The 24644-nt window shown below is 40.3% G+C and overlaps 1 protein-coding gene across 1 annotated transcript in view; it reads right to left on the reverse strand.

Annotated features, from left to right (window-relative positions):
• Positions 1-12310, reverse strand: part of xylt1 (xylosyltransferase I) — a 53074-nt gene extending 40764 nt beyond the window's left edge. Inside the window, exon 1 of the mRNA XM_056753980.1 lies at positions 11913-12310. Within this exon, the coding sequence (XP_056609958.1) occupies positions 11913-12179 (267 nt within the window). The 5' untranslated portion in view covers positions 12180-12310. The remainder of the gene's footprint in view (positions 1-11912) is intronic.
• Positions 12311-24644: the final 12334 nt, after the last annotated feature.

Consider the following 24644-nt stretch of genomic DNA (forward strand, 5'->3'; position numbering starts at 1 on the left):
TCCAAACCTGATATCTCAGTTTTGCATTTAATCCAAGCCTGGATTTGCATTTGCTTCATCTCTTTGTGGTCTCAACAGTTTCATTCTCAGCATACCCTCATGAGGCCAACTACTTACCATGGTCATCTAACTAGTCAGGTCAATCAACGTCATATTCTTAGCTATATAGACTACCAGTCATAGGTGTAGAATCACTTGACTGAAATGTGCTCAAGATCTTATCCATTTTATCCTAAAGTGTGTGCCTAAATGTAAAAAAAATGAATTTTGTTGACATAAATATGCTCTGAGAATATTTGGGAACTACTTCAAAGACTGATTACCTCAACAAGCTGGTTGAAATAACGTTCAGAGATCATTTTTGCAAATTTTGAGCAAAAGATGCTAATATAACACATCTTATAATTTATCTGGTGTTTTCTGTCAACATTATTCCTATCATAAATATAGATACACGTATCTATGGAACAGTCTACTGACGTCACTCACAGGTTGGCAAAGTGCCAGAATCCTGCAGAGCTCCTGGATGTAAAAAACATGTTCAATTTCTGAAAAAATGGCATAACTTTTCATCTTGTTGTATTGTCTTAGTTTAGCAAATCTAATTCCGGTTTGCTGTTGAGTTTTATGTATAGTCTTGCCCGGGTAGCCAGATTTGCGTGGCAAAATAAAGTGGCTAATTAGAATTTGCCTTCTGAAATCTGTAAAATAAAGTTTCTAGTTTATTAAAGTTGACAGAATTTAACATCAATAAATGAAATAATCTTAAAATTGACAGTTGGAAATCAAAATTCCTCCACCTCTAACCCACAGAAAAAACAACTCACATTGATGGTTAAAAAGTAGCCCAATTCCAGTAGACCAACATTACTAAGTTATTCAACAACCATTCTCATACACTCCGATTTTACACTGAGCGCTTCAGTTTGAGTGTACAAAAAGGAGGCAGAATAATGAGAGTCTGAGAGAAAATGCTGAGATGCAGGGAAGTGCTATCTTCAAGCCCATAATTTGAAACAATGATGAGACATGAAGTGGAGAACCCCACATCAAAGACTCAACGTGCCCATGCGCCTATTAAAAGTTGAAAAGGCTCACATATAAGAAAGGAGAGAGGCCTCACAAAATTTAGAAGAAGAGATTAGAGCAACTCTTAACATGACAGTTTGAGGGACTGTCAGGCCATGGAAAAAAGCCACATTACTTGGCGTTTTTGGAGAGAGAGCTATGAATACAGAGGTGACGAATGACTGTGAAGAATTCGAGCAGAAAATGAATTCTTAGATTGAAGCTAAGCCTAACCCTTTAGTCCTCATATCAGGCCGTTCCTGAGCTCCTCTGACAGCACTTCCTCATGCCAGAAACACGGCAGCGTCATATCAGGAATTTCAGGACCGCAGTCTCAAACTTTTAGGTGGTCCAAACTACCAAAAAGAGTAAAATCACACAAACGTAATGTTAATGTCTAGTAGTGTGGTTTTTGTGAGTGTTCTGTTTAGTGTAGTTATAAAAGAGAAGACTGAAAAGAACCGGGAAAAAAACACCATGGACGTTTATAACATGCATAATTAAAAATACAACAAAGTTTTATGTGTATGTATGTAAGGGGGAAGAGTGGTCAGGGTACATCTATGTGCCCAAAAAAATCCCTAATAAATACATTTAATGAAAGGAATAGTTCACCTTCAAAATGAAAATTATGTCATCATTTATTCACACTGTTCTCATTTTAGACTCGTGTGATTGTATTTCTTCTGCAAAACATAAAAGATTTGTTTTTTAACGTTGGTAACCAAAAACCGTTAGTCACCAATGACTTCTTTTGTATGGATGGACACAAAACCAATGGAAGTCAATGGGGGCCAAGAGTTTTATGTTACCAACATTTTTAAAAATATCTTCTTTTGTGTTCTGCAGGAGAAAGAAAGTCATACAGGTTTGAAATGACAAAAGGGTGTGTAAATAATGACAGAATTTTCATTTCGAAGGTGAACTGTTCCTTTAAAAACAAAGAGTGCTGTAAGTGTAAGGGATTTAAAATATCATTAGTTCGTATTAAAAAAACATAAGGGACTAATAAATCCTCAATACGATACAAACAAACATGTTTGTGTGATGTTTCAATCCTAGAGTTTAAAGCACCTGAAGAAGATGTGATTCAAGGTTGTGGTCTCTACGGCTAATGCTATCCCTTGTACACACAGATGTAGGACTTCCTTCTTTCCTGTGAGCTGTTATGAAGTATTGATTTCCTTTACAGTATGTGACTGTGGTCTGGGATGTGTGCTAGATATGCTTCCATTATACATCAATGTGGTGTTGAGGGAAAAGAAAAAAAGACAAAAACACCACAGTTTATGGATGAGCGTGGAGCACGGTGAGTACAGATGCAATCCCTCAAAAAAACTTTTTGGTACGCATTAGGGGTTTCCACCATGGACCTTATCGACGTACCAATTTTTATCAATATGGAGCATGTTAACTCTATGGATTTAGAGATAGGCAGTACAGAGGAGCATGTGACCTTCATCACCATAAGATCTCTACAGCCTTTCCTCTTGGCCAGCATCAGCATCCCTTTAGATCCTGTGGGATCAGTTAGCTAGCTCGGCGCTATTCATCAGACAACTAAATCCCTCCCATTAGATAGAGAAAAAGAACAGGGCGAGAGATATAGAGAGAGACAGAATTAGAGTGAGAGAGAGAAAGAACACCAGGGGGAAAAGAATGATTAGGGAACTTTGATCCAGCCACAGATTTTAATTACACTAACTATGCCGATTTGGAGGGGAAACGTTTTAATACCTCCGTAAATGCCCTGAAACGCGTTGCAGGCAGTTGTGACACAGTAAGGCACCAGGGCGCTTGCCCGCTGGCGGATTGGCACGATCCTTCCTCGTCGCCTCTTTGTCGAAGAGCAATAACAGCGAGCCGAAGTGGGGAGAAGATGATTAGCGATGAGCCTCGTACTCTGCATGTCTTTTATGAGCTGTGCTGCTTTAATGTCATGGAGGCTGTAACCAACACTTACGCTAAATCAACCTAAATAGAAACTTAAATGGCAATGCGACTGAAAACTAATGTTGGAGAAAAAGGAGGCAAAGATATGCAAATAACAGCTTTCGGGATAATTATGGTCATTTATTTGCCCCCTTCTATTGGCTCGAGGGTGGATTACAGAAGCAAAGCTCAAGTCTCAGAGGCAGAGCTCTGGCAGGCTTTCAGTCTCCATTACTCACTGGTGTGTCTCAATTGTGAGCTCAAGATCATCTGGAAGGCTCTTGGAGTCTCAAAATCATCACTGCACATGTGTAGAAGAATCTGCATGCTTTTCATCGATTTACTGTTTATTGATTAAGGATTTCTGTGGGGAAAAACAACTAGGCCAATAGACTTCACGTTCTTGCTTCATCCAAAAATGTATACAAATAGTTATTATTATATTAAAAATGAATTATGAGACATACATGAGTAAAGAGCTCAGATAATTTGCTCATACAGATCATATAGAACACTACAATGAAGTCAGAAATTTTAATATTTGAGCATATCTGAGCAGCAATGGACATGAGATCTCTGCTAAAACTCAAAAGGAGAAACGTGAAATTACCGTGGTCTGAGAATTATGCAAAAATCTCCATTTGCTCTCCCTTTAAATGGCCCAATTAAGATATTCAAGACATTGTATATATGATTAGTCTTTTCTTATACCACATTTAACTCTAATTACAAAAATGTGTGTGTCTTGTTGGAGTGGAGGAATGTGCTATTACTGTGCTGTGCAAATGCCAGAAACAAGAATAGAATAAAAATAAATGTTTTACACAACAAAAGAGACCGGAGCCATATCAACAGATCATATTAGGGGCTAGAGGCCCTAGCAACCCCCTAGAAACACACTACAAATGATGACAGTAAAGCCAAACCTTAGCAACCCACAGCACCATGACGTAGAATTTCTCATGAACGAGTGTCCCTCTAGTTTCTAGTAAAAATCATATTTTAAATGGTAATACTGACACTTTCAGTTACCAGTTCAGAGTCACCATCAATCTGCTCCCTCTACGGAGAAAGTGAGGGCAAAGGAAAGTCAGAAAAAGTCAATTTCCTCCGTGTTCATTAGTATTCATTTCATTCGGCTATTCAACCTTTTCAGGTGGTGAATTTGGCCTTAAATGGAATCCACATTTCTCTTTTCAGTAGTTTCTAAAAGGGCAAAACAAAGTGGATAAAGTCGAACTGAGAGCTGAACTTCAGCCGCCCGGCACAGGTCTATCGTCCCCACATGGCAGGCCCTTGACATCAAGCAATTCTTTCTCCACAGTTTAAAATGAAGAATCGCAGAGCGCGTGGGAGGCTGATTCATGCGAGGATGATTCACCTGTCCCTTGAATACCTCCACGGCCACTTTACCAAGCAGTAGTCTACCAACCAGTTTCAGTAGTATGGGCAGACAAAGAGTTTAGAAAGTCACACTGGCAACACAAAGTATTCCCAACCCTCCTGGGATTGCCGAGGATTACACCAGGGATTTGAGTAGACGCTGGATCAAGGGATTTTAAAAAAAATGAGAAAATACATATAAATTGCACAGTTTCTCCTTGAACACCAGCCTAAACTTAATCGCTGTTAGAGATGAAATCTCAGCCAAATGCTCAGACGCTTCAATGATTGCTGTGGGGGTCTTTTTGCTTGCTTTTTTAAGACCCCCAGGTTTCTCTTTAACAAAGGAAATCAGAGCTCAGAAATCAATCGCAGGGTTTTCGTTTGCGCTCTATGCTCGCTAAAACATTTGTCATCGGAGACGTATGGGCTAGCTGTTTAGAAGGTCTCATGGGGGAGACCCTCTGCTCTGTCTGGGTGGGGGAAACTAACAGCGGGAGGCAGAGGGAGTGTATTAGCATAACCTATCTTGCGGACTAAAGGACATTCAGAAGCACGGTGGGAATTCACACCAGCGTGCAATATACTCACATTCTCTAACACATCGCTAAAAAAGAGAGCGAGAGCATCACGTGACCGGGGCTGTGAAAGAGCCTGCGTCTTGGTCACATGTAGCCGACATGATTCACAAGCCCCAGCAGGCATTGCCTAGAATTATGCCCTTCCAGCAAACTTTAATTAGGTCTCCGTCGCAGGGCGCACATTGTATAATGGAATGGGTGAAATGCCATTTGCGGGTAAAAAAAAGTAGAGACTCGTAGACAAAGCTATGCGCGATTAGAATATTTTAAGATTCTCTACACTGTGTAAAATGTATTGTCTACGTTCACAGACATCCACAAACATTTGTCCTTTTGTATACAGAAATGACTATTGTTATATTTCAGGCATACATGACACCAAAGAACGAGACATTGAAGGTCATGTAGAAACAGAAGACAAAGCCTCGTAAATTCATGCCGTGATTTAAATTCTTTGAATTACACACACAAGCATAAAACAACACAAGACCTGATTCCCAGATGGCTTTAGCTATCTGCGCAAGACAAAAAAAACAAATAAAAACTCGTTTGAGATGCTTACCGATGGTATTTTTGTCTACTCTTGGGATTAGGGATTTGAAGCATTTGTTATTGCATCTGCTAAAATCCGTGGCTTATATTAGGCGGTGCGTAATGAGATTGTTGAGGAGTAGCGTGATTATCTGATGCTGGGTGGATTATGGCCGTTGCTCGCTGGCGAAGAACACATATATGAGCTGGTTTGGCCGTTGTTCAGCGCAGGAATGCAGAGGGCACAATATACACAGTGCAGAGAGACAGACGGACGAGAGACAGGAAGTGAGAAGCAGACAGAACGACATGGACTGGACACCATTCAATCTGTTTGCAAAAAGTTGTATGTTTCCATTATGTATATTTGAATGTCATACAGTTGAATGTGTGGAAAGTGTTCAAAATGAGACAGGTACAGACTGAGAGAGAGACAGACAGGAGGAGACAAGGTGAGATATGGAATATGAGACAGACAGAAAGAGACATTGTGAAGGGCAGACAGATGGGGTAGGGGTGGGTTGCGTTACCTGTCTGGATGGAAGCTAAATGAGGCAGCCGGTGAATGAGTTTATTTTTCTTTGGCCATCAACTGAGTGAGCTATAACATAAGCCTCATTCATGATCCACATATGACCAGCACGCTGCTGTAAGTCATACTAAAACACCTTGAAAGTCTCAGTCACAAACCCTGAGCAGTGCTTTCCATCCCTCACACTGAGCGCATTCACATAAATTCACAACCCCTCTCTTCATGTGCAGCGCCAACCGTTCGCTGTGACGACTCTTGGTCAACCACAAGTTTATATAATCTTTTCCAATCACCCATTAAACACAAAAATGTTTAATAGTTACATACACGTCATTCATTTCTTGCTGTTTATGTAAAGCGGTTTATTTAAAGGGGTCCTATTTTGCCTATTTTTCGAATTCTTTATTATGTTTATGATGTGCTAAATCGATATACATGACATACTGTATTTCAGCGTGTTTTACGCTGCCATCTCGATTCTCAGAAAACAGGCTGTTGAGTTCATGGTTCTATGACGTCCCTCCTTCCAAAACGCTCTGATTGGTCAAGCTGAGCAAGTCATTTGAAATTGGTCTAAAAGTGTGTGCTTAGATGCCCCACCCATTACCCTATCCGTGCTCCAGGGGGAGGGTCAGAACTAAATTTAAAGAATTGAAATTCCATCATGTTCACCCCGTGCCTTGGGGGTTTCCTCTGGGTACTCCGGTTTCCTTCCCTGGTCCAAAGACATGCATGGTAGGTTGATTGGCATCTCTGGAAAAAATTGTCCGTAGGGTGTGAGTGCGTGAGTGAATGAGTGAGTGTGTGTGCCCTGCGATGGGTTGGCACTCCGTCCAGGGTGTATCCTGCCTTGATGCCCGATGACTCCTGAGATAGGCGCAGGCTCCCCGTGACCCGAGGTAGTTCGGATAAGCGGTAGAAAATGGAATGGAAATTCCATCAGACCTCCCATTTAAAGGAATAAGTCACCCAAAAATCCAACTTCAGTGAAAATCTGTAAAAAAAACACTTAAGACAAAAGAAATATGTGACACAAAATGTAAAGTTTTAATTTTGGGTGTGAGCTATTCCTTTAAGAGGTGCGCTTGTGTATATTGTGATGTCATCAGCCCGCGTGAAAGTGCCGACTGCTCTGATCCTCATTCTGGTCAAAGACATGACTGTAAACATACAATGAAACAGTCAATAAAGACGTCAACACAATGACACCCCATCACCCCGCCCACCCTTGCTAAGCTTCCATAAAAGACCTGCCCCCACCCCCTGTCCACACAGTGAGTGATAACAAACAGGCGCCAGCAATGACAGGACTGAGACTGAATTAAGGGCTAGTAACAGCGCACTTAGCCGTTCATGAATCGCAACCGACCACAGTTATGTTAATGGTAGCATTACGGTGCACCAATTTGCTGTTTTTCCAATATCCATGACAAGCCACCATTGTGCTGTCAAGCTTACATAACAACGTAACAATTAGCTCACTTTTTATGGACATGTTTACAAAGAACCTAAAGCAAAATATTCAAGCCCAACACAAAAGACATTCAGCCGCTTGAAAGCATTTTCACGTTTGTGACCGCGCCAAGAAAGAAGTCTTTATCACAGGGCCCGGTGCAAACTAAAATCGTCCCTAGCGCTTTCTCTCTCTTTACAAGATGAAGTCGTTGCCGAAGCAACGGGCCTGGGCCCCGTTCATTAGGAGAGCACATCATGGAATTGTTTCTGATAACCATCAGCTTAACTGAGAGAAACAAATCAATAGGTGTTGGCTCTGTTCATTACGTAAAACTCAAAGAGAGAACCACTCTCTTCTATCTTTCCTGGTCTTCTGGAACAGAAAAACAAGCAGCCTTATAAAAATTGGACTTGCCTTGGGCCTTCCAAGCCCATACAAAAACAAGCCAGTTTAACTTTCACAATTCGTCGTCATTAATCTTTACAAGGTCTGAGATAAACTTCCCTCCCTGTTTAAGAGCTAATGGAGACGAGGAAATGCTAACAGGGCAGCTGTCCAACTGAAGTTGGTGCATATGAGCACCCTGGGGCGGTTTCTGATGATCCAGCAAAACAACGACCAGCCTAGATCAAATATTGGAGGAGAGGGAGAGAGAGAGGCAGAGCGACGAGGGAAGAGAGAGAGGGAAAGAGAGAGCACCAGAGACAGAGAGATCGCCTGTAAGCATTCAGGCGTTCTGACAGAGTGTGAGTCAGCACAGCACGGCGAGGAGAGGACGAAACACCTCAACAGCTCAATAACAAGAAAAGACAATGTACCCACACCTCACCGACCATTCCTGGACAACATGCTACAGTGTTTCCTTGAGTGAGTGGGCTGCGTTTATATGGTCACCTTTGTGACGGTCCCTAGAGTCCTCCCTTCTGGGAGCCTACCGCTAATTCAGGGGCCGACCGGTCGGCAGATAACAAGCACATTGAGTGCACATACACGCTGAGCATGACATAAAAGATTGATCACCATCGTACCAGTCTCCCCTCGCATCAGGAAGATCCTGCGGCGACAGGAGCCAGGCGATGTTTGAGCATGTGGGACCGGCTGACCTACAGAGAATCAGAACATGAGGTAACAAGATAAACGTGCCGTTGTGATCACCTGGTGCGCAGCGGCATCTGGCTAATGAGAATGTGTTAAAACCAGCAAAGGAAGTGCCGTTTATTGCCACGTTAACTCAGGCCCCAAACATGCAAAACATATGCGGAATTAGCTTAATTGCCAGTGCTAGGCCTGCTACACATCTGTCTGCTGAAAAGAAAGGTCAGAGATGGAAATATGCAGAGACGTGCTTTTAAGATTTATCTTGTGCATTTTGGAAGTCAGTTGTATAGAAAACAAGTGATGTCATTGTAAACATCCGTGCTGTTTCAAAGCCCACTTTGACTTTCTTTTGTAGGAGGAGTGTTCACGCTTATGGCTTCTATTCAATATAAGTGACGATGATTTTTCACTTTATGATGTTTAGTCTATACTGTAGCTTTAGCTGTCTGAGACTTCTCTGCTGACCATCTGTTTGTCACGATCCACTTTCATTGTATGTAAGAGAGCATTTTAGACATACTTTACCTTTGGTGTTCTACCGAAGAAAGTCATATAGATTGGGCAAGACATTCAAGTGATATTTAATACAACACATTTTTCACATTTACTTTTCGGTGAAATATTGCTTTAATGTTTAATTTCCGTACAACTCCAGTGTCTAACACCTGCGTCTGTCTTTCGGTTTCTTCGGATTTTCCTAATTTACAAAAAACGTATTTTACATAAGTAAAATATCATCCAAGCTCAAAAATTTTTAAGCAAATTTTGTGATTTACAGAAAAATGCCACCGTTATCTGGGGCCTAATCCACTTCTCATTATTTATGCTGACATCTCAATTCGCACAAGAAATTAAACTTCCACATTTAGGTTGGAAGGAACAAACACAGCACAGAACCCAAAAAAGCACAAGATATTCAAATAACATGCAAATGACGAGGTAATGCTGTGTTTAGCAAAGAGTCTACATGGGCCCTAAGAGGCGAGAGATAATATTTAAAAAAAGCTTAAGTCTGGACAATTCGTGCCAGCAAATGTGTCATTGATATTAAAGTCAGCAGCTTCACAAAGTGCAGGACAAAAAGAATCACTACAAAATTTATTTGGCTCTCTTTTGAGTTAACAGAGGGCAGGAGTGAAACGGCACTACAACAAAAGCTCGCTTTTACATGCAAACACACTCTACTCTCAAAAGCCATTTTCAATCATACAATAAACAGCATCAGTGCAGTAAAAACATATCGTAGCAGAACTGACAAATAAGCCATATTCAACTCCAATAGAGAGTCATTCAACTCAAGAATAAACCCAACAGACAAAAACAGACCGGCATGGGGTCTATCTAATGTCTAGTGGTCTCAAAGCTGAAACACTCTCAGGTTTCTACTGTCCACCTCGCTCTGCTCGCCCACCTCGCCGACTCCACAGCGACTCAGGAGCGAGGATCGAGATAACCAGCTAAAACAGTCGCACGGATGCGAGCGCCCACTTTATTCCTATGCCAATTCTGTTTGCTAGAATAAACAGGAGCACACTGCAGCTGCAAACTAATCCGAAAGAGCAAGAAAGCCAGAACATACAGAAGAGGAGAGTGTGTGCACGAGAACACTTCATCAATCCAGCACTGACAAAAGGGTCACTGATGCTTGGGTCACACTACACTCGATTATCATTATCAGCTTTGTTTGAAGACATTGAGTGGCACGGAGAGCGTCCCAGAGCAGGTCCTAGGGTGATTACTCGACAGGGAGCATTTCAAAGGAGATGACACCAAAGACACACACACTTCACACCACCAAAGCATGATGGCTGACATGCTCACATTTACCGAACATTAATGCTGGTGCCAAACTGCGACAACTTTAAGGTAAAGCTATGAACCAAGTCCAGCTGAGAATTCAGAGTCCAAAGGCACGACGATTAGTACTGGAGGGATCAAGCAAAGCACTTTAGACTTCAGGCTTAAATTCGACCACAGAAGAATACAGTTATCACATTAGACACAGACGGAGCAACAAGTCAGGGATATTAGCGAGAGACTAAATGAGATGGAACACCGCTCCGGGCTTACTATAGTTTACATTACACCTGGATTAAAAAACTAAATGAACACCTCTGCAATTAAACGGAAAGTACCACATGGTAACCAAATGGTGATTACATTAGCCTGCAGTGAGAATCTTCTCCAGCCCTCAGATTTTACACTAATAAAGATTTACATCCTCAACATGGACACAAGATGACATGTCGCTTGAACGATGTTAAAAGACGCCTTTCAAACACAGCTACTGATAGTGTGAAAATGACCAATTAGCATCATGGTTATGGAATATTACATGACCATAAATTACTTTTAAAAACTATGAATAGCTTCGAGCATTCAGACGCCTTAAAAACAGAAAAGGTTTAATATTTCATACATTTTGGTGGTTTAAAAAAAACTATCCTCAGCTGCCTAGACAGATGGCATTCTTGACAGAACAAAATCAAGCAACACAAATGATACAATATAACAACAATAAAACTGCTTTCTAGGTAAACAGCTCACAGGAATGGAAACCTTCAATACATTTTTTCACTTAATATTTTTACACAATTTAACGTGGTTAAGAAAAGAATGCAAAAAGTAGAAACTATTGTTTAACTAGAAATTAAATTACGCGAATTGTATTATTAACCAGATAAGGCAAACATTTACATCTTCTGACAGCTGAAATGAAATTCGATTAAGGATAGTATTTAACACTAGTTTTGTTAAATAATGTTTCTACCTTTTCCACTCAAATAATTGCATAGTTTTCATCCGAAACATGTTTACATAGATGAATATGGATATTTCTGTCATTACGGGATACGACGTCCATTAACCTAGAACAGGACTACATCACCGATCCTTACACTTTTCATAAAGGTCATGACAACGATGCTGCCAGCACAACTCACGAGCGACATGATCATGATATTAAAACAATTCATAACACTCGGAGGTGTTACGCGCATCCACTATTACTACAGCAACAACTTAATGGCAGAGTTTTAGTGGGCAGCGATCAGTCAGATAAATGATACAAAGTACCAAACGAAACGGCATCTGACACTGTCAGATCTGCTTATTCGTTTAGACAGTAAATCAGCATTAAAAAAATATTCTCCCTCCGTTCGCGATGCTTGTGTGGAAGACACCCCGAAACACTGGGTCTGGGGATCAGGCATCCTTTCCGAATGGGAACGGGCCCGTTATGACGGACTCAACAGAAGGCGGACCCGCGGAATGAATGGAGCGCTATGAGGTTGAGGTTTTTCATAAGAGCGATGGAAAATTTCAGCCTTACCGGTTGCTGTTTATGTCGAATAGACGCTTTGCCCAGCGGCGGCTGGTGATGCCTCCTCTGGGAGCCGCTCTTCGGGTACTCGCTGTAGGCTTTGTTGATGCCGATTCGGTCCCTCTTCTCTCTGGCGTTGTCTTTTCTGTCTTCACCCGTGTCCAGATTGCTGAAGTTCCACACGATGAGCGTTTGGACCAGCAGCACTGTCAAAGCGGCTATTAACGCTGACCGTGAACGGCGAGCCAACTTACGAGCGCACAGACTGCCGAACATCTTCACCCTGAAGCGGCGAGTTGCCACTGCCGTGCGCCGACAGCTTTGTGGCTCCGCGTCGCGAAAGCAGCGTGGAAAAGGAGAGAGGGGGCGGCTGGCCAACGTTCCGCTGGAGGAGAGAGCGCGGATGAAACGAGACGACGCGCCCCCGTGTGGTGGCGCTTAGAAATAACACGGAGCGGGTTTTAAAGGGAACCGAAAACCTGCTTTGCTCAGAAATAAATAGAATTTGTACAAATCCAACTCTAAATAATTGATGCAAACATACCATAAAGAAGGGTAAATGCTCAAATTATCAGCAAAATGGGATTATGAGTTCGCAAAGTTTACATATACGGCCCCTAGGCCTCATGTAAAAAGACTTGCATTGAATACTAAAACATTGCGTACGGACAAAGCTTTAAATGCACATTCTCACGTTAATTTCACTGTTAGTACATCCAACAGTGAACGTGAAAGCTGCCGTACGCAACGTTTTTGTGCGTACGCAGCGTTGACACATGATGCCCATGGTATCGCCTCAGGGGTGAAGGTGAACGGACACCTCATATTTCATCCTTGCTTTATTATTGTTTAACCCATGGTTCAACCGATCAATATCTGCAAATTTGATAGTGTTAACCCGTCACATTTCGAAAAAGAGAGGTGCCATGAGAGCCAGCATGACTCTCCTCCAATAAACCCAGGTGAAGCATGTCGTTTTTTATTCAAGACTGAGTCCATCTTTCACCCCGCATAGCCCGGCAGACATACGGTACAGAGAGACGTGGTTTCCATGGGGATACCCCCGTGTCCTTTCCTCTCCTCCAGCAGTTCAGAAGACTGGGAAATACAGAGACACAATGCGACTTCGCTCGCGCACATCATAGCGTGGTGAGCACCGCTGTTTGTTCACAGCGTTCTTGACATCATTAAAATTGAATCAGCCACCCCGATGCTGCTGCTGTATAATTCAAAGGTCTCGCGTCGAGATCACCATGCTTTGATGAATTAGAGAAAAGCACGAGGCACAGTCACACATTTCTTCGCCTCACATCGGTTGCAGAACAGACAGAAAGTCCCTCAGGCAACATACGAGGTGGTGTGCAGTTACGCGGGAATCCGCATGTCGACATTCGCCATCGCTAGGCCTATTTGCACATGGGGGTCGTAAGATTTAGCAGAAGAGGGGGACGAGAGCAAAAAACAATGCGACATGTGCCCTTGGGCAGATTTTCTCCACGTATCTGTCAGGAGAACTAACAGGTTTTACCCAAACGGTTTGCTTCAGGGTTTATTAAGATCTAGAGAATTATCAATGCTTTATAGCCTACTTGTACAAGCAAAGCAACCAAACTTACCAAATTAACAATCAACTAAAATGAAACGTACATAAAATGTACTTCACTTTTATTAGACTATATTAAACATATAAATAATCAGACGCACTCAACTGTGAAAAAAGTAACTTCCATTCTGTTTTTGCTTATTATATAACATATTACAATAATAAGTTATTTTAAGTTTAATTTCTTTTAATAATAATTTATACTAATATTTTATTGTATATTTATTGTAGTAAATGAAATTTAAACTCAACATTTATTCTTTGCAGAGGTCTACAAGAATTTAAGTTTGGGCCATATAACTTTTAGCAATGTTGTTGCAGCTGAAAGCCATGATTAGATAACACTATATTTCTCTTTGGCTACAAAGTACTCTATAAATTGGCATGATTTTACATAAATTAATAAAGAAAAAACAAGAAATAGAAAAAATGCCAATAGTGGTAAAATAATATCAATGTGTAATAAAATATTGAGATAAATACGGTTGCTGATGTGGCCTACACAATGTTTGGATTATTACTTGTAACATGTCAGTTTGACCCTGTTTTCTAAGAAAAAGGAGAAATTTCATCTCTCTGGTGCATTAAAGGTATATTTTTATTATGTTTTTTTTTTAATCCCTGACCAGCTAGTCCAATGCTCTACCAATTGAGATACAGAAGCTGTCAGGTTTTTGGTCTACATAGACTAAACTATAACATAGCCTGTGAACAAATTACCATGCGTATGTGTTTGCATATTGATATGTGGATGGACACCACTACAGTCCTAACATTCATTCATTGCTCTTTGACGTGTTCCATGTTTATGGTGCCTTCGTGTAAAATGTTTGTTACTCTCGCGCCTCTATTTACTTCTGTCTGTCCGCCCTTCCGATGATGGTGACAAACAAGCCCTCCTCCACATTGACAGGCTGATCAACAGGGCTGGCTGGATCGTGAAGCACATCTGCTTCAGTTTCACCAGCGGTTATTGAAGCATCTCATACATTCTTTAAGCTCGGCCCTCTTCTTCATTCCATTCTCTTTGTAAAGAGCATTCAAACTGGTCACGCTGATAGATTAGCATTGTGAATAAATCTGTTGATCAGTGAATGTCTTACTGAAAAGGATATTGATAGTTACGCATGCAAAATCAATTATCACATTTAATTTTTCCTTCATCATCAGAAACGGGACAAAAGAGCATGATTGGAGCGTTCGATGACACTCGAGTGGTGAAATTGAGTGTAGTCAGAAAACAAAAATAAAAAAAGTTCCTTTTTCATTTCTGTCATTCTTTCTCTCATCTCTTTCCTTTTAGATATGAGTCCTCACATCTTCTACCGGTTTAGCCTCGACTGACTCATGCACGGTAATTCCATACATCAGATCCACCACTTAGCCAAATCAGGCCGAAGCAAAAGAAATGAAGCATTATCAAGTTGAACCTCTGACCTAAGAACGCTTATTCCCAGGAGACAAACAGTGACACACTCAGCACAGCCAACCATGAAACATGGAAGTAAATCACACTCAAGTGTTCCCAGGCACCCAGTTTTCTCAGACTGGCACAGAGTTAAATTACTGTATTGCGCAGCGATTCAAAGACACAGATGTGTGGGGGAAATTAAGAGTCTCATGAGAAAAAGGCCCATGGCAGCCTATCTACCAGCCAACTAAGTTCGAAGGACTGCGGCAGCTCTGCTCGGTGTCTTGTTTTCGTATTTGGAGCACCCGTAGAAGATGGCGTTGTAATTCAGCGGTGGCGTTTCTCTCAGGGATCCACTAAAGTCTTGATTTATGGCATCTTTCATTGAAAGTTGAAGATTGAAGTCACGGAGCACATCACATAACAACCCCACAACTGACCTTGACCTCGGACACCGCAGGGCTCTCATCTGTCACCACACACATCTGTCAGTATCCCGGCTGCTTATAGGCAGGACGGTTCCAAGCTCTATTTTTACCACGATTTATTGATCTGCTGAATAATTTATCATCGTTAATTTTCCCTGACAAATTGTTTCCTCTCTTTCTCACGTTTCCAGTGACATTAAACTGACTCGGCCCGAGTTCATTTTGTATTTGTTTGTGCTGGCGCTGACATTGTGGGTTATGAGGCGGGAGAGGCTCTCAACACCTGAGAGAGAACCTTTTGTATTAAATTGCACGCCTCGGTTTCGGAGGGACCGAGTTGCTGCTGTATAGGTCAGACTCGGGTCCTTCAGAGGCGTCCGCTTGTCACTCTGCGGCCGTTCTGTTTCCAAAGGCACGGAGCCACCTGTGTCTTCTTGTGTTTTTTTGACCTTGCACAGCTGCCGTAGCTCCTTGGGGCCACACCCCTCCATCTCTACAGGGGCTCACGATGAGGGCATCCAATTCCCACGATGCACCTGCAGCTCCATGGCTGTGGCGTGCACTGCCCGAAACCTTGTTAGAGCAATAAAAATAGTAGCATGAAACAGAAGGGATCGTGAATTGGAGAGGGACAAAAACCTACAGCGCTGGCCAAGATATTCTCACAGGAACGACGCAGTTCAGCAAAGCAGGTTAGACCAATTAAACAAGCGTCAGCTGCTTTCTCTGATTAGCATTCACACCTCAGAGAGAGAGAGAAAGAGAGAGAGAGAAAGAGAGATGAATTCATACGGAAAATGTTTCACACGAAACTGCTTGTAACCCATGGAAAGGAAAGTGACACATCAGATCTTGTTAATATTTCACTTATTTCTCCTAAACAGCAATGAAATTAAATAAATGGAGACTTTTCTCCAGAGAAAATACCCCAGTAATATCCTAGAGAGTCTAAGAAAATATCTTTACAGTATTGAAGTCAATTTAAATATGAACATTTCTGTTCAGATTCTTCCAAAACCAAATCATTTGAGTTATTATGCCATCCGCAAAAAGGATATCTCTATTTTGTTTCTCATTAATATATCATTGATTTTATTCCTGCTAATTTATTCAAGACAGCTTTAAGACAGTGATACTTGGTAACAAAATATTTAGTCTCCATTTAGTCTCTGGGCTGTGAGAGAGCAAGCTTTAAGCAATTGCATAAGTTCCTCTCACTATAGCCTCAAACGTGAACTAATTTACTGAGCCAGTTATGCAAAGCAGCCAAGGAGGGCTTGTGAAATGAAGAGTGTGTATTATGTGGCATGTTATGGCTTGTTGCACAAAGTTTAATCATGGCTGGACATCCCTGCTCACATTCATCTGTGGGATTACACCATCGACAGCCAGACGATGCTTCACATACTGATAAGATGTTGTTTTTGTCGCTTTATAGCTCTGTTGTCTTCACTCCACTCGGCCGTCTAATTCTCCCTAGGCAGAGGTCATTACCTTTCCTATCTGAACGTGAGTATTTGGGCTGCACAGATCGATGGGCTTGGTAAATGCCAGTTGAGACTGTGTGTTGGGTCCATTTCGAGACTAGTCAATCGCGGTATGTGCAGGATTAAGGTTCCAGATTTACAGGACATGCCTGACAGAGGTGATTGTGGAAGGGATATCAATGTCTCCCATGGCTCGCCTGTTTCACGTGGGGAGCATCTACAGTTCACAAGAGGAAAAAGAGATTGTGTTAAGCCGTTGTGTGTTTCCTTCGTGTGTTTTCTGTATGGAAGGACGACCTCATGAAACTTGTTAACAAAACTCCCTGGACATTTTCTGGATGTTTTCACCCCTAATCAAAAGAATGAAAGAGGTCATTTGTTGGATGACAATGACACCTGTTCCTACCAGTATAGTAGTATACTAAAAGTGCACAATGATGTATAAATATTTAATATTTTATTAATAATCTATCTAAAAAATAATAGACACAAAGTAAATTTATAAATTCATGATGTTAAATTAACTTAAAAAATACAAGTAAACTTGCTACTAAAAAATTATACTTCGAAGTGTGCTTTCATAAACTAAAAAAGTTGCTATAAGTATTGAACTAGTACACTATCAGTAGAAGTTTACTTTTAGATGAAGTACAAATGAAAATATCGTTGTTAACTAGACTCAAGGGTGACTTAAATGTTTACTGTTGTGAACTAAAAGGTAGGCTAATTTGTCCCAAGTATTGAAATACTATACACTACTAATACATTGATATAAGTTTACTTAACATAAATTATTATTAAAATATATTTGAATTTTACTTAATTATACTTAATGAAATTTTTAAGATAATGAAAGAAATAATTATTGATAAATAAGTATACATTAAATGGCAGCGTATGTAATAGCATTTGTATAGTGTTAGTGACTTAAATTAAAAAATATTGTGACTTTAAGTCAATATCATTCCTTATTTTATCCTTTAAAGGTTAGATTTTGGGTAATGTATTAAATTGTATCTGCCCACAGATTAGATGAATCCCTTAAAACAGTATCACCTCATGTAGGCTATTAAATGCAGTATTAATTCAGAAAGCATTTGTTTTTGTAATAAAACCTTGGTTAGTTACCAAGTAGGTTAACAACACATAATTGTTCAACTCAGATAATTCTGTGCCAGGCAGACGATTGAGAGCTAAATCACAGATCTCCCGCAGTTCAAAGCATGAGAAGACAAAGAACGCTTAATCTTTTATTCCATTTTAAATCTAACACATCAGAGAAAAGTTTGGGGAATTGCCTGTTCCATTATGTGGTTAGGCTGAAATATGTAAACGTCTCTCTCTTTCTGAGGAGTGAAGCAAGAGAGGAAGCTCCGGGCAGTTGGAGAGTTTAGTTACAGGAAGTAACTAATGCAGCATGTAAAATCCTTCTATGCTTAATCGTCCTTTATAGTGTGACAGGTATATGCAGGATCTTAAGTTTCTCCCAATTTACATGTTCCTTTTTCTAGTGACATGTGGGTTTCACGTGTTTGCACTCAGGGGATAAAACAGACAATTTTTGTATTTTCTTTTTTGATTTGCATACATATATATTGAAATACACCATTACTTACACTGAGAACTACAGATTTAGAAACCCCAGCCACAGCTAAACATGTACATTGGTAAAGTCTTTTGCTTTAGATGTAGAAATATTCCAGCAGTTAGCTGGGTTAAGCACTTCCTTCTCTTTCTGTCAGTGTGATGCAGAAGGCCCCTATGGGATCTGCGCCATGGGGCCGCGGCGTGTCTGTTGCAATGCATTTTTCATTCACACTGTTCGTGCTCTTTTTACCACATACTTCTCTGCCCCGTAGAACTGCCTGATTTGACTTTTATGCAGTTTGTGGAGAACTACATCGCACGAAGTGTCACAACAACAATCTGTCATCAGAGAAAGTCCAGCTTTGTTCAATCTGCCTCAATTTGCAAAGTGGGTGATCGACGTCGACTGTTACTAAAACCCGTGAATCCTTAGGTGGCCAAGAAGAAGTCAATGTAAGATAAATGCCATTTATGCATTGGGTCAGTGTGCAGAACTGGAAGGGAAATGATTTGTAAATGTGATGAAAGTGACTATTATGAAAATACGTCCACAAATCAGCATTAACTTAAAATAGTTTTTTCATTCATGAAGCATTTATGAAGCATAGAAATAAGCTTCAATCTCTCCTTTATCCATCCATGAAAGCAATGCCGTCCCTTGTTTCAACAAGATTGTTTCTATTGTAAAATAAAGAAAATGGTAAACGGCCACAGGTAAATGAAGCCTGCATAGCCTAATTTAAACCAAACTGTTGGTATTTTCCATTTTACCCAACATTGGGTTGATATAACAACCAGCATTTTTGGATTGCAAAAAACAGCATTTTGTGTAAAAAAATTAACAGATCAATACCTCAATCCCTAATAAAATGATCTCAAATAGATCCCTGGTGTAAAAGTGTATTTTCCGTTGTTTCTTTTTTCCATGACTCAAAAATGTATAATTTCTAGATACAAATATTTCTACGTATCGTGTTTTTCAAAGAGTCAGATGTTCCTGCCCTCAGTACAGCTTATGAACTCATTTGACTGTCACTACAACCATTAGAGCACAAGGTATGTGGCAGGGATCCAGTGAGCTCAACTAAGATAAAATTCATTCAAGTCCTGATATATATTTAGGTCTACCAAGGTCCCTGTGTCCTCAGTCTAATGCCACTAGCCCAGCTGTCTGAGCAGATTAATATTGTTATCTGTACAGATTTCCTCCAGCTAGTTCATGATTGCTCACCTTTTACAGCAGAAAAGTTCGAACTGTAAGGCACATCTTGCTATGGAAGGTTCTACAATCTAAAACGTTGTTTGGATCGGAGATATCATGCCATTGTCCTAGTAAAACATGATGCTGTTTTCTTTGGGGAATCTGTCTCAGGGGGTGAGGAGAAGTGTATCATGCAAAGATTACGAATTTTGATACTACTCTTCCATACAATAGAGATTTCCTAAACCCGACATTTCTCACTTATTCCTACCAGCACACACATCCCATTTCTCCATCATCATGCTCAACCTGCTCAACAGATGTCAATGCTTTTGTGATGTTTCTCTAGAGGAGAGTCACAGAAAGACCATGTGAATGAGAAAGTGAACAGAGACCCCCGAACGGGTCCCCACAGACCAGCAGAGGCAGCAGCAATAATACAGAGCATCATTGTTATTGTGCTGATCAGATCATTGAATTATATAAAGCCGAAGGACTCAACAGCCCAGCAGGCGCGATCAGAACAATGGAGATGCTACAATCATCTGGAGCGCTCACAAAGCAATATGCCACTATTGTTCTGGAATTACTGTTTAATAAAGAAAGTTTTGCTGCTGTCTCCAGTGACCGTGCCCTGCTGTCTCGATGCTCTTTTCCGAAGGGGCTCCGAGGACGGTTTCGCTTTAAATCCGTTAAAATGTGAGCTGACCCACCGGACGTCCAGGAAAACTGGGGACCATTTAGACTACACACACAAAATCAGACACATAATATGGTCATTGTTTGGTCATTCATGCTTCATTCTTTAACAACAGCATCAATTACACAAACGGCGAGAGAGTTCCAAGCCAATTCATGCTGGAAAGACTAGCTGTTATATGAGTGCATCTCGAGTCAGTTCGGGGAAACGCAGGACTAGTCAGGTGGCAAAATTTCATTAGTTTGCGGTCCTAATGACCACAGGCAGGGGCCTTTTATAGATACTGCACCAAAGAGAAGTGGAACAATGATCAACCATGGGAGCCATCAAAACGCATTCAGAAGCAAAAACCTTGAATGGGTCCCATGACAGAGAAAATGCTTTGACTATTCGCGTATAGTGCCAGGGTTACAATAAAAAGAGAACATTAAAATCTATTCCAAATACTCTGGCATTGACATCATTCACTGTATTTTACAGAGTTGTGAAATGCTGAGGTGATTCTCTTGCCCACAGAAAAAAAAGATTACAGGAGAAACAATGGCAATAATTATAGCTTTTAAACATGATCGCAAACTGAGGTCTTGACGGTCAGTCATGGTTTCATTAACCCGTGGCTGCGTAGCAGCAGGTTTGCGATTGGCTGTCATGGCAACTGACTGCTGAGAGCAGCCTACTGTACAGAGGCACACACACAAATCTCAAATTCATTTGAACAAACAGAAGGCTTTCAGCCTTTCAGATGCTTAATTGAATTGAGAATGGCCCCCTGAGATGCTGTTCAACCAATATCGCTACCTTTACCTAACACGACCCTCACGGAGAGATGAACCATATTGTGTGATGTGAAAGAATGACAGAAATTGCTGTCCTTATGTCCATATTTTGTCATATGGATTTTGCCATAAATTATTGTAATTAGTCACCCTTTATTATCTTAGCCAGAGGTTCTCAAACTTTTTTTGCTTAAGTACCCCCATTTTTGATTTTTCCAAGCCAAGTTCCCCTTGACCAGACCGCAACATTTTGCATTAAGATACAGTGAAATGAGAGTCAGACAGTTATTATATCTGATGCCTCCAAGCAGGTTTATTGCTTATAAACATTTCTGTATGTAGCTTTACGCAACTATGTAAATCTCTTAAGTATTATGCATTACAGTTAAAGGTAAATCAGTGTTTTTCAGTAAAAAAAAATAACATTTAACCGCAAGCTCTCCTAACTTGCATTATTTCGCACCCAGACGCTGCTCCTGATTCCGGGTCCTGGTCTGAAAAAATAACTCTTATAAATTGAAATGCGTTGTAAATGTATAATTTTTTTTATATTTGTGTAGTCAAAATTTCATATAACAATACTATTATCATCATTTATTGACTTATTGATTTTCATTATTTATTCCTAAATTTCAGTTTTTCTTACGTACCCCCTGCAGTTCCCCTGCAGTACCCCTGGGAACCACTGATCAAAGCCATAATAAAAGTGCTTCTCAAGTCAATTCAATCATTTAAAAACTACAGTGTTTTTCCATTTCCTGAAAAACAGCAAATTTGGACATACAGTACGAGATTGCGGAAGGCAGAAACGATGTTATAATTATTTTTTTTCTAAATGTTTTTCTTGCAACTTACATTTTTGCCAAGGGGGAATAAACCTACCAATTTTCTGTGTATCCATCATCCAAGATCAAATATTATGCTATAACTGCATCAATTTAATCGTTTTTATTAGCTTAATAGTCTTTACGTTTAGATTTCAACAACTGTCTACTTTCTACTTTTCAAAAGAATTTCAGGATAAACAAAGTTTATATTTTTGGTGTACATGCACACACAGCCAAAATTGTTCTCTTCCTAAAAACAGAATATGTTTTTTTCTCTGCAGTATTGGAGGTCTAAAAACAATGGATATTTTTGTTATTTTGACTGATTTGTCCAATTTTCATTTTCTGTATATAAATGCTATAGGTATGACATATTTTTAGTTGGAATTAAGGAGAAACTTGTCAGTAGTTCACAGAATGAAGCAAAAACTTCCATTTTACTTATACACATAACTTTAATTAGTAAATGCAGAACAACTTTTTTCCAGAGCTGTATGGCAATATCTTTATGAAAGCTCTTGTGCTTTTTCTGTGAGTTTTGAGTGTAAAAGCGAAGCGTTCATACAGATTTAATGATCATGGCAAGCTGTCTAAAAGGTCTTCACAGCGCTGTAGACTCTGCAGCCACATTAAGACCGGAACGAATTGTGATTGTGAAGAACGATGTATCACTGCTGTGCCCACTGCCACACGGGGGCCAAACTTAAACAGCTCCTTGAAAGTTCAGTGACAGATTACCAGCTAACACCTCAAGAATGTTTCATCAAACCCCTGACTATTTGTGACTGTGTTTCATGTGCACTTGTGTGATATTAAGGCAGCTGGAGGCAGACATTTAAGAACATCAAGGGAAGCCTCCCTTGCGCTCACAAAGACGGTGGGTTACCGTCAAAGACTACATTTTGTCCTGCTGAAATTTGGGAATATGTTCTCAGAATATGGAATCAGATTAAAACAGTGGTTTTGGGAAATTTTGGGAAATGAAGAAATAGACAATTTTTCAAATATTCCTGGACCTTCATTCACATACATGACCCCAGACCTGCAGGCGGCCAAGAGGCACATGGTATTTACGCGACGTGGTGTTTATGTCCCAGAAATAAAACAGAAATTCAAAATAACTGAGGCACCTCAGCAGGGCAGAGCATTAGAGCAGAAAAACAAACCAATGTTTACCATCCTCACACTCTAAACTTTTCTCCACGCCTTTGTTTTCCAGAGGTCTATTTGTGCAGTCTATGGACCACTGCTTTTCCTGTTTGTCTTTACCAACTTTAAATGAGAAGCAGCAAAAAGCAAAGTTTTGGGGAAAATATTTACACACCCACATGCACGTTACCACACCGCTCTTTCAGCTATTCAGATGCTGCTGGGCCAATATTACTTTGATCTAATTAATATTCATGAGCCATGCTGATAGGGTTTGTGGAATAACCCCGCCCCCACTTTGCAGATCCTACGCTACGCCTCCTGGGTTTGAAGATTATAGACAGATTAAAGACAAAAGACAAAATTAGATACTTCTTCAAAGTCTTATCACACTTGCCAACTTGAAGGTCAGATGGAGTTGGGGGAGCAGTCTGGATTAAACACCTCAAATGACAATTGGTCTGTCAACTTTCAGAACAATTGAACAGTGCTCTGATGAAATGATGTTTCTCTCTCTGTCCATGACACTTTTGAATTCTTTCTCTTTCCTTCATTTCCCATCCAGTTTTTTCCTATATTCATCACAATAATGTTCACACTGTGTATGTACAATTTACATTTTATATGATAAAAATAAGTTATGAAAAGTCACAACCATTTGTACTTGGGTCCTTCCTTTAACTAAGGATTTAGTACATGAGGGAGCCGTAATGAGAACCACTGCCTGGTGGATCAAAGTCGGAACCCTTGAGGCCTTCCTCAAAAATCCCTCCTATCAATCAACAGGAGCGATACCAATTTGGGCTTTGATGGGCAACCGAAGAGAGGAAATTTTAAATAATCTAAAAAAGCTCAAATCAGTGACATTTATAGATGCCTGTGCTAATTCATTACATTTTTGCCCTTTATTGCATGAGAACCCTTTGATCTCTATTAATATAGTAAGTCAGGCAGAATAGCTTTCACTAGGATGAGTTTACTGGAGCTGTTGCGTGAATCTTAGCAATCAAGAACCTCAGATATGAGGTTGAGTCCCCATGTGCACGTGTCAGCATCCCCCCCGGGCATCCGCATCCTATCAAACACGGCAGGGAAGTATAATCGGAAACACCTGGAGCTTGTTACCTTTCAACGAAAGGTGTAAGCTAAACAAAAACTCCCCCAGACTTACATGGTGTCATCTACATAGCAAATCTTTTTATAATAAACTGTTTTTGCTGTTGATATGGTTGAGGTTAGGGGTTGGTATAGTACAGTATGGTGTTAGAAATACTAAAGAATATTGCATTTACTGATGATTTTTTTATTGGAATATATGTAATTTGGTTAAATGGGTCTCAATTCAATCTGGATGAATTAAATTAAATTGAGTCTTCTCAAGCCATTAAAGATGTAGGAAAAGATGTGTTGATTTGAAACCACTGTAAAGTCTCACATATTTGTGTGTGATCGGTTCTAGAGACTCCAATTTACACTCACTCTTGGCAGGTTTACAGTCAACCTTATCTTTCAATATTGTCTCTGAGGCCAAATTTATAAAGAGTTATAAAATCATGCAAACAGAAAACGAAG

The sequence above is a fragment of the Triplophysa dalaica genome, chromosome 7, assembly GCF_015846415.1.
Source record: "Triplophysa dalaica isolate WHDGS20190420 chromosome 7, ASM1584641v1, whole genome shotgun sequence".
Lineage (NCBI taxonomy): Eukaryota > Metazoa > Chordata > Actinopteri > Cypriniformes > Nemacheilidae > Triplophysa > Triplophysa dalaica.